Source organism: Sinocyclocheilus rhinocerous, unplaced genomic scaffold, assembly GCF_001515625.1.
Source record: "Sinocyclocheilus rhinocerous isolate Xijiao unplaced genomic scaffold, SAMN03320098_v1.1 scaffold1028, whole genome shotgun sequence".
NCBI lineage: Eukaryota > Metazoa > Chordata > Actinopteri > Cypriniformes > Cyprinidae > Sinocyclocheilus > Sinocyclocheilus rhinocerous.
Window position 1 is genome coordinate 349,584 of NW_015662166.1, and position 13,975 is coordinate 363,558.

The 13,975-nt window shown below is 36.0% G+C and overlaps 1 protein-coding gene and 1 long non-coding RNA gene across 2 annotated transcripts in view; one reads left to right on the forward strand and one right to left on the reverse strand.

Moving 5' to 3' along the window:
- The window catches only part of LOC107727730 (uncharacterized), a 43,755-nt gene that overhangs the window by 18,490 nt on the left and 11,290 nt on the right, over positions 1 to 13,975 (forward strand). The window lies entirely within an intron of this gene.
- stx1b (syntaxin 1B) overlaps positions 1 to 13,975 on the reverse strand; it is a 48,425-nt gene that overhangs the window by 14,172 nt on the left and 20,278 nt on the right. The window contains exons 2-4 of the mRNA XM_016537684.1: positions 9,749 to 9,823; positions 8,325 to 8,424; positions 840 to 914 (exon numbers count right to left, since the gene is read on the reverse strand). Of these exons, the coding sequence (XP_016393170.1) occupies positions 840 to 914; positions 8,325 to 8,424; positions 9,749 to 9,823 (250 nt within the window). The remainder of the gene's footprint in view (positions 1 to 839; positions 915 to 8,324; positions 8,425 to 9,748; positions 9,824 to 13,975) is intronic.

Below are 13,975 nucleotides of genomic sequence, written 5' to 3' on the forward strand. Positions count from 1 at the left end.
TATATATAATTAATAAAAATATTAATATTTATTATAAAAAATACATATATAGAATAGTCAATAATAAAGGGTTTGTGTTGCTATCAGCCAATCAGTGTTGTCATAATAAAAAAAATTCTGAGATTAGTCACATGGCATTTACAGCTCAGGTGACTGGCTCTAAAAAAAAATGTTGTTTCTGAAAGCAAAGCTAACAGAGTATAAGTCATACTTCTGATTAACCAACTGCCAGTGAGATCAATGAGAATGCTGACTGATAGCTCTCTCAAGTTATTAGACATTGGTGTAATAAAAACAAGGACACTCATATTGTCATTGTATTAGTTACTGAAAAATGTTATCTTGTGCTTAGGGTGGAGTGCAACTTTTTGTCTTTTCCTGAGCGACTTCAGAAGGAAAGCACTTCAAAAGAGATTAGTCAAAACCCCTACTTGTTAAGAATGTAACACCCTTGGCCTCAGGTGGCTGCCTTCAGAATCAAAGATCGTGTCTAAATTAGCCTTGCCTACGTGATGATGAAGGTTTTAGGAGCTTTAGAAGACTAAACTTAATGCATACTTCCAAATAGACCTGAACTTTTATCATTTTCTCATGCTATAAATTCAAAGAGTTGAAGAACACCTTAAGAATATTCACCGTCTCAAACTGATCTCAGATCTATTTCATGGTTTATATATATAGAGAGAGAGAGAGTAGGCAATTAGTCCTTAATGTATTAGAAAATGTAATGTCTGACTGCCAAAATTAACATAAACATCCACTACTTTGACTACTTTTGTTCAAAACAATTATATAAGACTTTAAATGTTCTAATAAAGCTAACATTTCTGGTTTTATACCTTTTAATTTAGAGCGCACTTTATTGGCGGTCTTCTTAATGTCAGCTGTGAGGTCCTCCAACTCCTGCTTGGTCTCTGCAGGACAAAAACACAAGAAAATACAAAAGAGAAGGTGTTTAAATGCATATCATTTTGAGGTTTCAGTGTTAATGAGCACTGCTTGCATTATATATGTGACCCTGGAGCACAAAACCAGTCTTAAGTTGCTGGGGTATATTTGTAGCAATAGCCAACAATACATTGTATGGGTCAAAATGATCGAGTTTTCTTTTATGCCAAAAATCATTAAGTAAAGATCATGTTCCATGAAGATATTTGGTAATTTTTTTTACCATAAATATATCAAAACGTAATTTTTGATTAGTAATATGCATTGCTAAGAACTTCATTTGGACAACTTTAAAGGCGATTTTCTCAATATTTAGATTTTTTTGCACCCTCAGATTCCAGATTTTCAAATAGTTGTATCTCTGCCAAATATTGTCCTATCCTAACAAACCTTACATCAATTGAAAGCTTATTTATTCAGCTTTCAGATTATGTATAAATCTCAATTTCAAAAAAATGTACCCTTATGACTGGGTTTTGTGGTCCAGGGTCACATATAGTGTACAAAGTTATGTGACTGGATGGATGGATAACATGACAAAAATACAGATGCACTACATTTGAGCTTTTAGGACTGGAGCCTCTGAGCAGATCTCAGGTCGTGTAATGTTGTTGCTCAGGCATCAGTGGTAAAGTGCTTGATGTGTGTAAAGACTGCAGGCTGCAGTCATATGTTGATTGATAGTTACTGCAGTGCCATTCACTCCCTGGACACCACCTCGGCCTTTTCAACTCCCACCTACACACTCTGCTCTCCTCTCCTCTGACTAATCCAATCCCTCGCTGCTTTCTCTCATGACAGTCTCATGACCATGACATTTCTTCCACTACGAGTGTTAATGCCAATATCACTTCATCACCAGGGAGTATTTGTGTGTTTATTAAGAGGAATAATGCACTTACAGATTCATGCCGAAATATTTGCTATATTATATGTGCACATTGACTGTCAGAGATTTTAGTTTCAGATTTAGTATTTAAATATGTACTGCATTTTATCCATTGAACTATGTGTTATGCATTTCATATACAGTGGGTACGGAAAGTATTCAGACCCCCTTAAATGTTTCACTCTTTGTTATATTGCAGCCATTTGCTAAAATCATTTAATCAAAGTTAATTTTTTTTCCTCATTAATGTACACACAGCACCCCTACATATACACAACATATCATCACAAACTAAGCCAGGTTGAGGGATTTAGACAAGCCCCATGCTTCAAATCTCTCGGCGCCTCGTTCTGGCCATCAATATTGTGACTCCTGCTGATCACTTTCAGAGGGATAGACCGTGGGCGGCGGGTGGGAGAAGAGTGATAAATTATACGTCTATACATTGTGCACCATAATTAATCACTTTGATTGTCATTTCATAGTATATATGGGCGATTCCTCAATTAGGGGAACGTTTCTGTCCCCATGGATGATTGCATTTTTAGCTTTTAAAGGATAGATCTTTAAACTTATTAATTGTTGTCCTTAATGACTTTTTCCTCATTTTTAGGACTGCTGAAAGTTAAATTTGCCAGAATTCCTCCATTCTCATCTTTAGTTATCTGATCATTAGCTTTTGTCTACTCTGGGATTTATTTTGAACCAAAGGAACACGTTGAATTGACCAAATTGATAAATGTATATATTTGTATATGAAAAATGTATGTATTTGTATAAATGTATGTATTTAAATATGAAGAGTTAATTTGCAAAAACCGATAACTCCATTTTTATTTTTCAGAAATCACTTTTTTTTTATTGCGCATTCCAAGTAATATCAATCAAACTGCAGTTGGGTTGTTTTGATTAAAGGCACAATATGTAATGTTCGCCGCTAAAGGGCGCGTATTCAAAATAAACAGAGGCAAAGGCGTGAGTGTGGAATCATGGGAGTTGTCGTCTTTATCCCCACAGCCGATGCAATCCGACGGGACTCGGGTTTAGTCAGCTTTGACAAAACTCCTCTCCGCTAGCACGTCTTTTCAAAGTGAAAGTAGCCTTGTCACCTGACCTGAATACAGCACGCTGATTCCCTAAAATTGACTTATCGGCTTCTGTTCAAAAACAACAAGGGCGCTTGTCGGCTTCTGCAGTAAAACGTGAACTCCCGATGCCTTGAAAGTGGACAAAACGTGTTTAGGGTTCAGATCGCGCTATATGTGGAGAATAATGCACGGCAATCAGCTAATTTTTTTTTTTAAGTGGCGTTTATCGGTTTTTGCAAATGAACTCTTCATATATAAAAATGATTTTTAAAGCTTTCAGGAAAATCTGCATAGAAACCATATTTCTTCTTTTAGAGAATTATGAACTTTCAAAGTAAAAAAATAACAAATCAAATTAATTAAAAATAAAATCAGTTAAAATAATTTAAAAAAGTGATTGATAAATATTGATGATCTGCATGGAAATCGTATTTCTTATTTCAGATAATTACAAGCTTTCAAAGTAAAGATATTATTACAATTTATTTTAAAAAATACAATAATGTAAAAGTGATTGCTTTTTGAGGTTTTTGAAAAATCTGAAAATTTGCATGGTGAACATATTTCCTTTTCCAGAGAATTAAACTGTAAAAATAAATTAAATACTTTAATGATTGATAAATGTTGTTTGAAAAGTTTCTTTTTTCTTTTTTAAGTACGTGACTAACAAAACGTTATTGAAAAGCGCTTAAAAAGCAATGCTGTCGTGTAAAACAAATGATCTGTTTAGTCACTGGTGTGTCTGTAGTCAGGGTGTGGCCGGTTCCCCTGTCCATCGATTCAACAAAAGTGTAACGTATCTCCTGTCACAGAGTTTGCATCATAATATTTGCACACCGCTACACTATTGTTGTGCTTACAGACAGCTAAATGCGGCTCTGCTCTTTCCTGCTCTATGAAAACAAGCCATCGTCTCATGTCAGCTTTTTTTTTTCTTTTCTTTTTGCTCATGTGGTCGAGAGATCGATTTGACCGATGAGGATGTTTCTTGTCACACACTGTTTAACATGACATCTAACCAGCACTTTAATAGCTCTTGAATGTGATTTTATTTGTATCAGTTTAGCAGTTGCCACAAATTTGCTGAAGCAGACCTGTTGCAGAAACATATGAGGTTAAGTATTTCTGCAAAATTATAGAAAATCTACTAAATCTACCTGGTTATTAAAGATTTTTCACAGAATTCTGCTTTTTTGTTTCTCAAAATTACCTTAGAAAATATTAAAAAGCTTTACAGATTCGGTCTCGACCAACTACTAACTATAACTTTATAATGTTTTATCAGCTAATGTTTATTTAATGAGAATGTACTAGAGATTAGTTATAGATAAATGAACTGCACGAACCTGAAATTCTGTGCAGCATATGGCGTTTGTTGAGGTCTACTAAAGATTATGTCATTTCTGCTGGGTTATTTGTTATTTTTGGCTACCACCTACTGCAAAATACATTTAGCACAACATTCTAACCAAATAAATACTTTTATGTCTGCTTCAGAAAATCAAACATGCAACACAAATCATCCAGACCGCAAAAATTTCTCAACCCCCCAGGATTGGAAGTATAGAAATGCTAACCGTCAAATTTATCACCCCTCAGCTAAATGAACTACGCACAGTTCTAAGCGTACACCTGCAGGGCAACGTGGAGAACGTTTAAGGGCGCTGCGCTATCATTCTGATGGCTAATTTAGTCATTTAAGCTGATTGGGTGAAATACAATAATGAACTAGGACAAAGAGGTAACCATTAGTCACCCATAGAGCCAATAGAGGTTACGAATTCTGCTCAAGGTGACATCTGCAGCTGAAAAGAGAGGGATTCGCTCATCTTTGAGCAAGCTGGCTTTTTCACAAACATTGCACAACATTTAGCTTTGTACAGTAGCACTTAGACAAGAACGTAAAACAAACTAGGGTGACCTCAGCAAAGGGATAATATAAAATGCTTTAGTTGGAGAGTTAATGGAGAATTTGGGCTGCTAACATAGATGTTGTGGATTAGCGTCGAGAAGTGCTGACCCAGAAATGTTACTGAGATCACTTGAGGGCGAGGGGGATGGTATCCCTTACGAAAAATATACTTACTAAAATAAACTTGAAGTATACTACTTTTTGGTAAGGGATTGCAGCCTTGGTTAAGGATCTAAGCAGCAAACACAAAAGTTAGCTTGATCCCAAGTAGGGGTGACCCATGAACTTTCCAGCAACTGAGATTATATTCCTGTCAATGTATTCAAAGTAAGGTATTTCGGATAAAAGGCATCAGCTAAATGAAAAATGACAGAGCAGTGTCTGTCTTTGCCTTTTAGTATGTATTCCTGTGACTGAATTCAAAGCCTTGGCAATAAACCTTGAATACTTCTAAACCTGTTATGCAGTATGTACTGTACTGTATGTATAACATTACAAGCTGAATAAAAAACAAAAACACACACAACACTACATACACTGGGACTGAAGAGGAGAACTAATGTAATTTAACACATAAACATTTAAGACATAAATGACAATTTCATCTTATATATTTACTCCCATGTCGTTTAGCTGTGTGTAATTTTGCGAAACTCAAAAGTAGATCGTAAGCAGAATGTCTGGGCATCCTTTTTCATAAAAAGACAGTAGATGGTTATTTATACAACCAAAAAGTACAAAAGATACCATAAAAGTAGTCCATATACTAAAATGATTCATTTTGCAATTTTTGGAGCATGAGTGTATAAATCACCATCCACTTTTGTTGTCTTAAAATTAAAAATTTTGTCTTAAACTTAACATTTGTTGAGACAACTCAAATATCTAACTTAAAAGTATTAGTTATGTTAATTTTAATTTAGTTTAAGTCAAGTATGGACTTTACTTTAAGTTGAAACAACACATTATTACTTATTTTAATAATTTCAACTTGTGAAACTAATCAGCAATGTATATGAAAAGTGCATCTTGGACGACATGAGGGTGAGTAAATAATAAGGACATTTTCATTTTGGGTGCACTGTTACTTTAAGAATGACTTTATTTAATATGTTCTCCATCTCTCCTCGGGTTTCCGGTTCACACTGACACAGATATCGAGAGACAGACACTCAACTTCCACAGGTTCCCTTCATCCTTCATGCAGCATGGTGAAAACAGACAGGGAGGAAAGCGAACAGAAAAAAAACAACAACAGAAAATAATGTTCTTATGCATGCATGCAACAACTTAACAGAAACAAAGAAACCATGCAAAGTGAATCACATGCAGTCAAATGTATGAAACTGAAACAAAACTGTCAGACACAACGAGATGTCATTTATTAAAGATTCATCTATAGCGGCTGAGTCATTCGTAGGCTGTGGATTTCTTGACCTAAGCCAGGCAGCTCAGAGGGCACACTTGGTTCAATAAGGCATATGAACAGCGTTTGTGGCAAAATGTCATTTGACACAAAAAGAAATTGCAAAAATAATGACTTTGCATTTAGTTTGAGCTTTTCAGTTGCTTTTCGGCAAAAACAGCCATGAATAACCTTATGGTTGTCTCTGCTTAAAAGTGGGATAAACGTATTTTAACATCGACAATATATACTTCACGTTTCTATTTGTCAATTTAGAAGCAATATTTGAGTACCTATACAAATAACAGATTGAGCAGAAGCATTTTTTCATTAAATACCATTGTAACTTCACTGATTTGACAGTCGACTTACTGCACGTGCACACTTACTAAAGAGCTGCTCTGTCAGAATGACCTCACACATTAGTCACAGACAATACTGGAATGACTCGGACACTCAGAGACATTTGCCGCAACTGAAGACTGTTGCTGGGGAAAGATGAGGTGAGCAGGATTTTTTAGCAACATTTGAGGACTGAAGAAACAGCCTCTATAGATGCAGTGTGGGCTGGTGCACTGTGAGGTGTGTGGGCTGGGTCTAACAAACACTTAAAGCGATGTGGTGGCAGTGCCTCTTTTGAAGAGTGGGTGGCGCAAATGCAAGGTATTGGAGAAAGGCTTGAATAGGCTCACCAATGAGCTCATTTATCTTGCCACAAAGCTGCAGTGAAGTCATGGAGCTGGTGCTTTCCAAATGCGATAAATACTTTATAGATTTTGCAGTCCTCGCAACTTGCATTGTGACAGTATGCATGTATAACTTGCTCATTTTTTAGGGGTTGTACATGTTTTAAAGTAAATCGTTGACCCAAAAAATGAACATTTTGCTGGAAATTTACTCAACCTCAGGTTATGAGTTTGTTTCTTCATCAAAACAGATTTGGAGAAATTTAGCTTGCTCACCAATGGATCCTCTGCAGTGAATGGGTGCCGTCAGAATGAGAGTTCAAACAGCTGATAAAAACATCACAATAATCCACAAGTAATCCACACTCAAGTCCATCCGTTAATGTCTTGTGAAGTAAAACGCTGTGTGTTTGTAAAAAAAACAAATCCAAAAGTATGAGTCCTCTATCCATGATAACATTTTCTCCAGTAAAAACGTTGTCTCGTCTGAATCAGGGGAGAAATATGCATAGATCAAGCACCGTCTACAAGCAAAAACAGTTCTAAACAAATTTGTTGGTGGATATTTTAAACTTAAAATGGCTTTTTCCTTTCACGAGACATTAACTGATGGACTGGAGTGGTGTGGATTACTTGTGGATTATTGTGATGTTTTTATCAACTGTTTGGAGTCTCATTCTGACGGCACCCATTCACTGCAGAGGATCCATTGGTGAGCAAGTGATGTAATGCTAAATTTCTCCAAATCTGTTCTAAGAAACAAACTCATCTACATCTTTGATGGTCTGAACGTGAGTGCAATTTCAGCAAATGTTCATTTTTGGGTGAACTATTTCTTTAAAAGCATAGTTTACTGAAAAATTAAAATTGTTCATTTATTCACCTTCTGCACATAAAATAGTCCATATGAATAACTTAGGTTTTCATCTGTTCCCCATGGAAAGATCTTAAATACAGCACACAACTATTTTTTTTGTTATGTTTATGTAAAGAAGGTGAGTAAATTATTCATCTTTGAGTGAACTATCCCTTTAAGGGCGAGCAGTATAGTAGACCAGGCAAATATATCCAGTGCATCACTGTTAATGTTGAAGACGTGGGTGGAGGTGATTGGTAATGTAAAACTTTGTCATCTTGCCCTGAGATAAAGATATGCATTTACAAACATGTGTCCACGTGGTGTATTTCTGTGTGCGAATGGATGGATATGGGGGAGGTAAAACTTTTTTTTATTGCATGCCTGACCATCTCACTGATGAGGAGTCACATACAGCACATTAGTGTCCTTAAAAAGGAACTACCTTCAAGGCAGAATGTTCATTTTTAAACCACTTTTTCATAGAGATTCATGAGATGGTATTTTCGATAAAACTGTGTGCTGATGGCTGGAACTCACTTTCATCAGGGTTGGGTGCTGCTAGGATGGCACTGTGCTGCTTCTTGACCTGTTCTACATCCTCCGACAGCTTTTCAATACAGCCACGGATCTCCTCCACCTGTCAGGAGAACATGCGTTAAATAATACAGTGACATTTGCAAATAGGACCAAATCTAATTGCATATTGTCATGCTCTGTGATAAGACAATCATTTAAGCAGCTTAAATAATGTGGAACAATTTAATATATTAAATTCAAAATTCAAACTAAATTAATCAACTATAAAATATTTTATCATTTTAATAATACTTCTGTATCCTATATTAAAGATACCATATTATATCTTGTCGCATGAAATGTGAGCTGTAGAAACTACCGTATTGTCCCGAATATAAGACGATATTTTTTTCTTGGAAATACATCTGAAAAAACGTGGTTTTTTTTTAAATGTGATTGTTGATGCATTTTACCAGTTTTTACCATACTTTCAAAACAAAAATTAAAATAGGAAAAATATGCAATATGAAAATAATTGAAGACAAAATGTGTTTTACTGAGAAAAAACAAGATTTGGTTTTTAAAAAGCCTTTTTCCAAAAGGTACATCTGGAAAAAGGGGGGTCGTCTTATAATCAGGGTCGTCTTATATTCGGGCCAATACGGTAATTTGATATTATGTTAATTTTTTGTAAGTAAGCATGCAGAAACTAAACTGCATTACAGTATGAACTGCATAAAAATCAGTAAGTATCATGCTGGTATGGAAACCATGCCTTGATTATTTTTAAGAAGAGCTTTCTTTTGTTTTATTTCTTAGCTTTAAATATTTAGAATCTACTTGGATTTACTTCAACTGTTTTCATTACAAATTATATTACAGTTTGAGTATGTAAAGGCTGGAATACACGTCTTTTGTACAGTTATTTGTCAGAATTTGCAGTCTAGACGAGCCAACGCTAGTTGCTAAAAAGTCAGAGCCAGTCTGCATTCAGAGTTGACAGATTTCACAGAAAATCACTCAGTGTTTGATGGGCACAGATTTAGATTTTTTAGCTTCAGACTATGAGTACATCCAGTCAGAGTATATCAAACAGCTAATATTTTGAGAACACATGTTTTCAAAGCTTATGTTTCTGTGCGAATTTGTTGTGTCCGGTACGACTTGAAAGTCTGCTAGTGTGTGATCTCCAGTCGTTTAGTATACGATGCCCAGTTTTTTTCTCTGTAACCATTTACAAAGTTGACAAGTGTATGATGCCTAGTGTTTTAAAATCTGTTCAAATTTCAAAAGTAATTTAGTGTGTTCCATATTTAAGTTGAATTGGTAAATTGACAGCAGCACTCAAGTCGATATGAACAAAACCTGATGAGCAAATCAAATCAACTACATCTGCATAAATAGTAACTGGATATGATGATATTTTACTCCAAGATAAAGTTTACCTGTTCAAAAAATTCATCCATAAAGTGGTCTCGGTCGACATGAACGACTTCCTCATCATCGTCACTGTCCTTAGCCTGTGACAAAAACAAACACACCATTTAAATGTCTTGATAATCTCAATGCAAGAAAAAAAATCCTTCAAGTAGATGGAAAATTCGTTTTTTTATCATGTTGGATGAGCACAGAGAGAGAGAATAAAATCACAAATGTTGCACACCATACCTATAAAAAGGAAAATATTATGCTTATGCATATATTATCGTAAATAATAATTTACATGGATTTTTTTAGCTGATGCTTTTATCCAAAGCGACTTACAAATGAGGAATACAACAACATAAGTGATTCATCTTAAATAGACAGTAATATGAGACATACAAAATTGCTCAAAAAAGAGAGGAAACATCAGTATTAATCATTCTTTGTTGCTGTTTTTGGTGGCATTACTCAATATCTCGCCCAAGAATATGGTAATAAATTAGTACTAATAATGGCCCCAAAACACTTGATATCAATACGCCATGCTGCTCCTCAGCAATTGGGCTTTAAAGGAGCAACCTTATTCAATGCATCCAGACAGCTTCTCCATTTCTCATATAGGATAAAGTAGGGCAGCCTAATAAACTAATGCAAATCACATGTTTTCAGATGAGCACACGGTGTCACATTTAAAAGATGGTTTGATTGTGTTCACATATTGGTATGAGAATTGGGGATAGCTGGAGGGCCATCTCAGATTAGCTGTATGGCCAATCCACGCTGAGCAGAGTTCTCCTGTGTGTGTAGCCATAAAGACCATCCCGCCTCCCAACCTCTGTACCCTTTCTGGGAACTAATAGCTCTTCATTTCAAGCAAACTGCTTCCCATCCAATGAAATGGCTATTTCCAGAGAGAAAACATATATTATAGTGACAGTCAGGAGATTGAGATGGAATCTTGTTTACTGGAAGACTGATTAATATTCAGCAGTAATGTTGTAGTACTCAAGGCCAGTCTTGGTCTTGAGGAGACTCAAGGAGATTTTTTGAAGGTCTTGGTCTCTGTCTTGTCTTAGTCTCCGACTAAGAGGACTAGGAATTTTATTGGTCAAGACCACAATTGCGGTTCCTAAATTGGTGGCGCCTTGTCTGATTTATTTGTTGATTTATCAATTTTAATGGATATAAAACATCCTGCTTCAATGCAATCAATAACTTGTTTCTAATATCATTTCTTTTGATACTGTTGTGCCGGGTCAGAAATGAATGGGGAATTGTCCAAAAATTTCATGAAAATTATTACAAATACCAAAAAATTTCAAAGTATAATTGCAAAAAGTACTTATATGAGGCTTTTTATATGACATTTATGTTTATTTATATTTATATAAAGGAAGTACATTTTAGGGTGTGTTCAAACTTGTAGGTCGGTTCGTTTGGTTCATTTGGTCCGGACCAAAAAGGAAAATTATACATTTGGTCCTGGTCCGCTTAGCGTTCACACTGGCATTTTTGACAGCGAACCTAAAGGCATAGCGATACGTTCACAACCTGATTGGTCGACTTGAATGACGTATATACATGAATGTACGTAATGTACATAAAGTTTAGAAGTATTTGGTGGGTGTTGCGTTCATTTTTCATTCGAACCGCACCAGAGTTCGTTTGGAAGAGGACCGAGACCCATCTTTTTAGCAGTCTCGGTCCGCTTGTTTGGTGCGCACCAGGGTTCGGATGGCAGTGTTCACACATGCTCAAATGAACCGCACTAACAGAGCAATTGCACCAGGGTTTGTTTTAATCGAACCAAACATGACAAGTGTGAACACACCCTTAGAAACCGTTATAAAGTTTTTGCTATTTCAGCAATGGTCCGACCGGATGTGATGTATTCCAATCAAAACTTTAAGTGCAAAGTAAAAACAGCGATGATATTTGTCTAAAGTCATTCACCTGCAAAATCACCTGCTTTGTCTGTAAAATGGACAATTATGAATAAACCAGAGAGCACATGAAAAAGACAAGGCATCTAAAATATAATACAGTTGAGTGTGATTAAGTAATTGGAGTTATTGAAAGACATCAATAATGACTGTTTTGAAACAGGTTTACGAAATGCTTGCTTTTCAATAGAATAAATGTTTACGAGAAACGCAAGACTGTAGACAGGAAGTCATGCATTTCTTTTTGAGAGTTTTATGAGAGTTGTGGGAGTTCTCTGCCAATGCGACTGTAACAACGTTCATAGATTGGGAAGAAGGAGGCGGGAACCGGCGAATATTTAAACATAAAACTTTAATAAATAAACAAACACAAAACTAAAGTAAAAGCGGCAGCCCCTCACGGACGACATTTTCACAAACAAGTTCCTTATGACTGCCACCTGGGGACATATTGTGACAGTCATATGTACAGGAGACGTCTTAAAGGTGGCTTAAATTTAATTAGCTTTAAATATGCGATGTGGTTTGCATGACATGTAAATGCTATAAAAAGCATAAAAGCTCTTTAGGGTTACTTTTGTTGTAAACTAAAACTACAGTAGAAGTAGAAACTAAAATATTACTGCTATAGCGTCAACATAAACTGGTTTTCGAAAAAAAAAATTGTATAATAATATAAAATATTCAAATGTTTTATTTTATATGAACTGGGAAAAAAATTAAATGAGGTGGGTGGGCAAGAAGGTTTATTTCGTACTCTGCCATTGACTTGGTTGACATCAATTTACAAGAATATATGTAGATGATTGATAACTGTTTATTTCTTGAGCTGAATGTTTTTAATATTAGATATTTCTACAGCAATGCTATGCTAGACATAACTGTCTGCCTGCCGAGTGATGGATGCTTCAGCCTGCCTATCAGCAACTAACGTCATTTAATTCATGCAGAGGCTATTTTCACTCTCCCGTCATCAGATAATGGCAATAAAGTCCCTTCCCCCAGGAGCAAAGGTGAAATGTCCCATGCTTTTAGCTTACTGACAATTGCTTATTGATTCAACATTTTAGCTACCCGTTTCTGTTTTAGCCCCCCGATTCTATGCATTTCCCCATGACAAGAGGTTTGCATGTTAAAGCACAGTGAAATAGTAGCAGAAAGCGGCTGTGTTGTCTCATCAGCCGTGCTAATGTTTACTCTCCTGCTTCTCTCCTTATCTGTCCGCTCCCTTCTCGAGCCCTGCCCTCCCTGCCCCCTCAGCAGCTGGTTTCACGGGGAGTGGCTTTGCCGCTGGTCCCCTGCTAGGGTTGGGTACCGTTCACATTTGAACCGGTACGGTACCGGTATCGGTACATGAATTTCGGTGCCGATACCCAACGGTACCTTTTTCGGTACTTTACTCTCTGTGTAATTACAAAAACATTTATTTCAGTGAAAAAATAAGTCCAAAAGTCTAAATTTCAACATCCCCCCCCCCAGAAATTCTTGTTTTATTTTTTCTGAAAATCAAATGAAGGCATTAAACATTTATTTTAAATCAAATGAAAATTAAACCCTTTTATTTTTTTGGCAAACAAACTGAGGTTTACTGTTGAAATTAATACATGGAAGAAAAATTGTGTGAATATTCCTTTAAAACATTTTTTAATAGGCTAATAATTTTATTATTTCTTTCTACAATTAAGTGATTAATCTGGTTGTAATATTTATTCTTATCATTTAATTGTTTTATTTACATTTGATAGAAAATTGAATATTTAAAGATGTTCATTATACTGTACAAAAGTAATACAAGAGTAATATATTTCTGTTACATATTAAACCGTACTTTTATTTTGACAGGTTGCCATGAAGTTTCTGTGTGTATACAGTATGATGATGCTAGTTTTCTCAAATGAAACGGTAAAATTCTCGCAAAGTGACTCTCGCAGCAGCTCTAGAGATTACATTTTTAGGTGCATTCGACTTCATGCGGCGCCGCACAAACCGATCGTCGGCTGACTTGAAGCAGTGTATGCCGGTTAGAAATTTTGTCCGACTTGAACCGGCACCAATGCCACGTCACTGTCACGTGTGGCATCAAAGTACCGCGATAGCGTTTCCAGAGCAGCCGGCTGACTCAGCTAGCGCAGCTTTTTCAGAGAGACTGCAGGAGTGCTGATGACGACACAGTCATTTCACGATTGGCCAGATTCACCGCATGACAACTATCACGTGTGTTTCGGGTTTATTCTAACCTTTTCAATTCCAATAATAGCCACAAATCTGTGTTTTTAGAACAGTAAAAGCTTTTATACTGTAGTC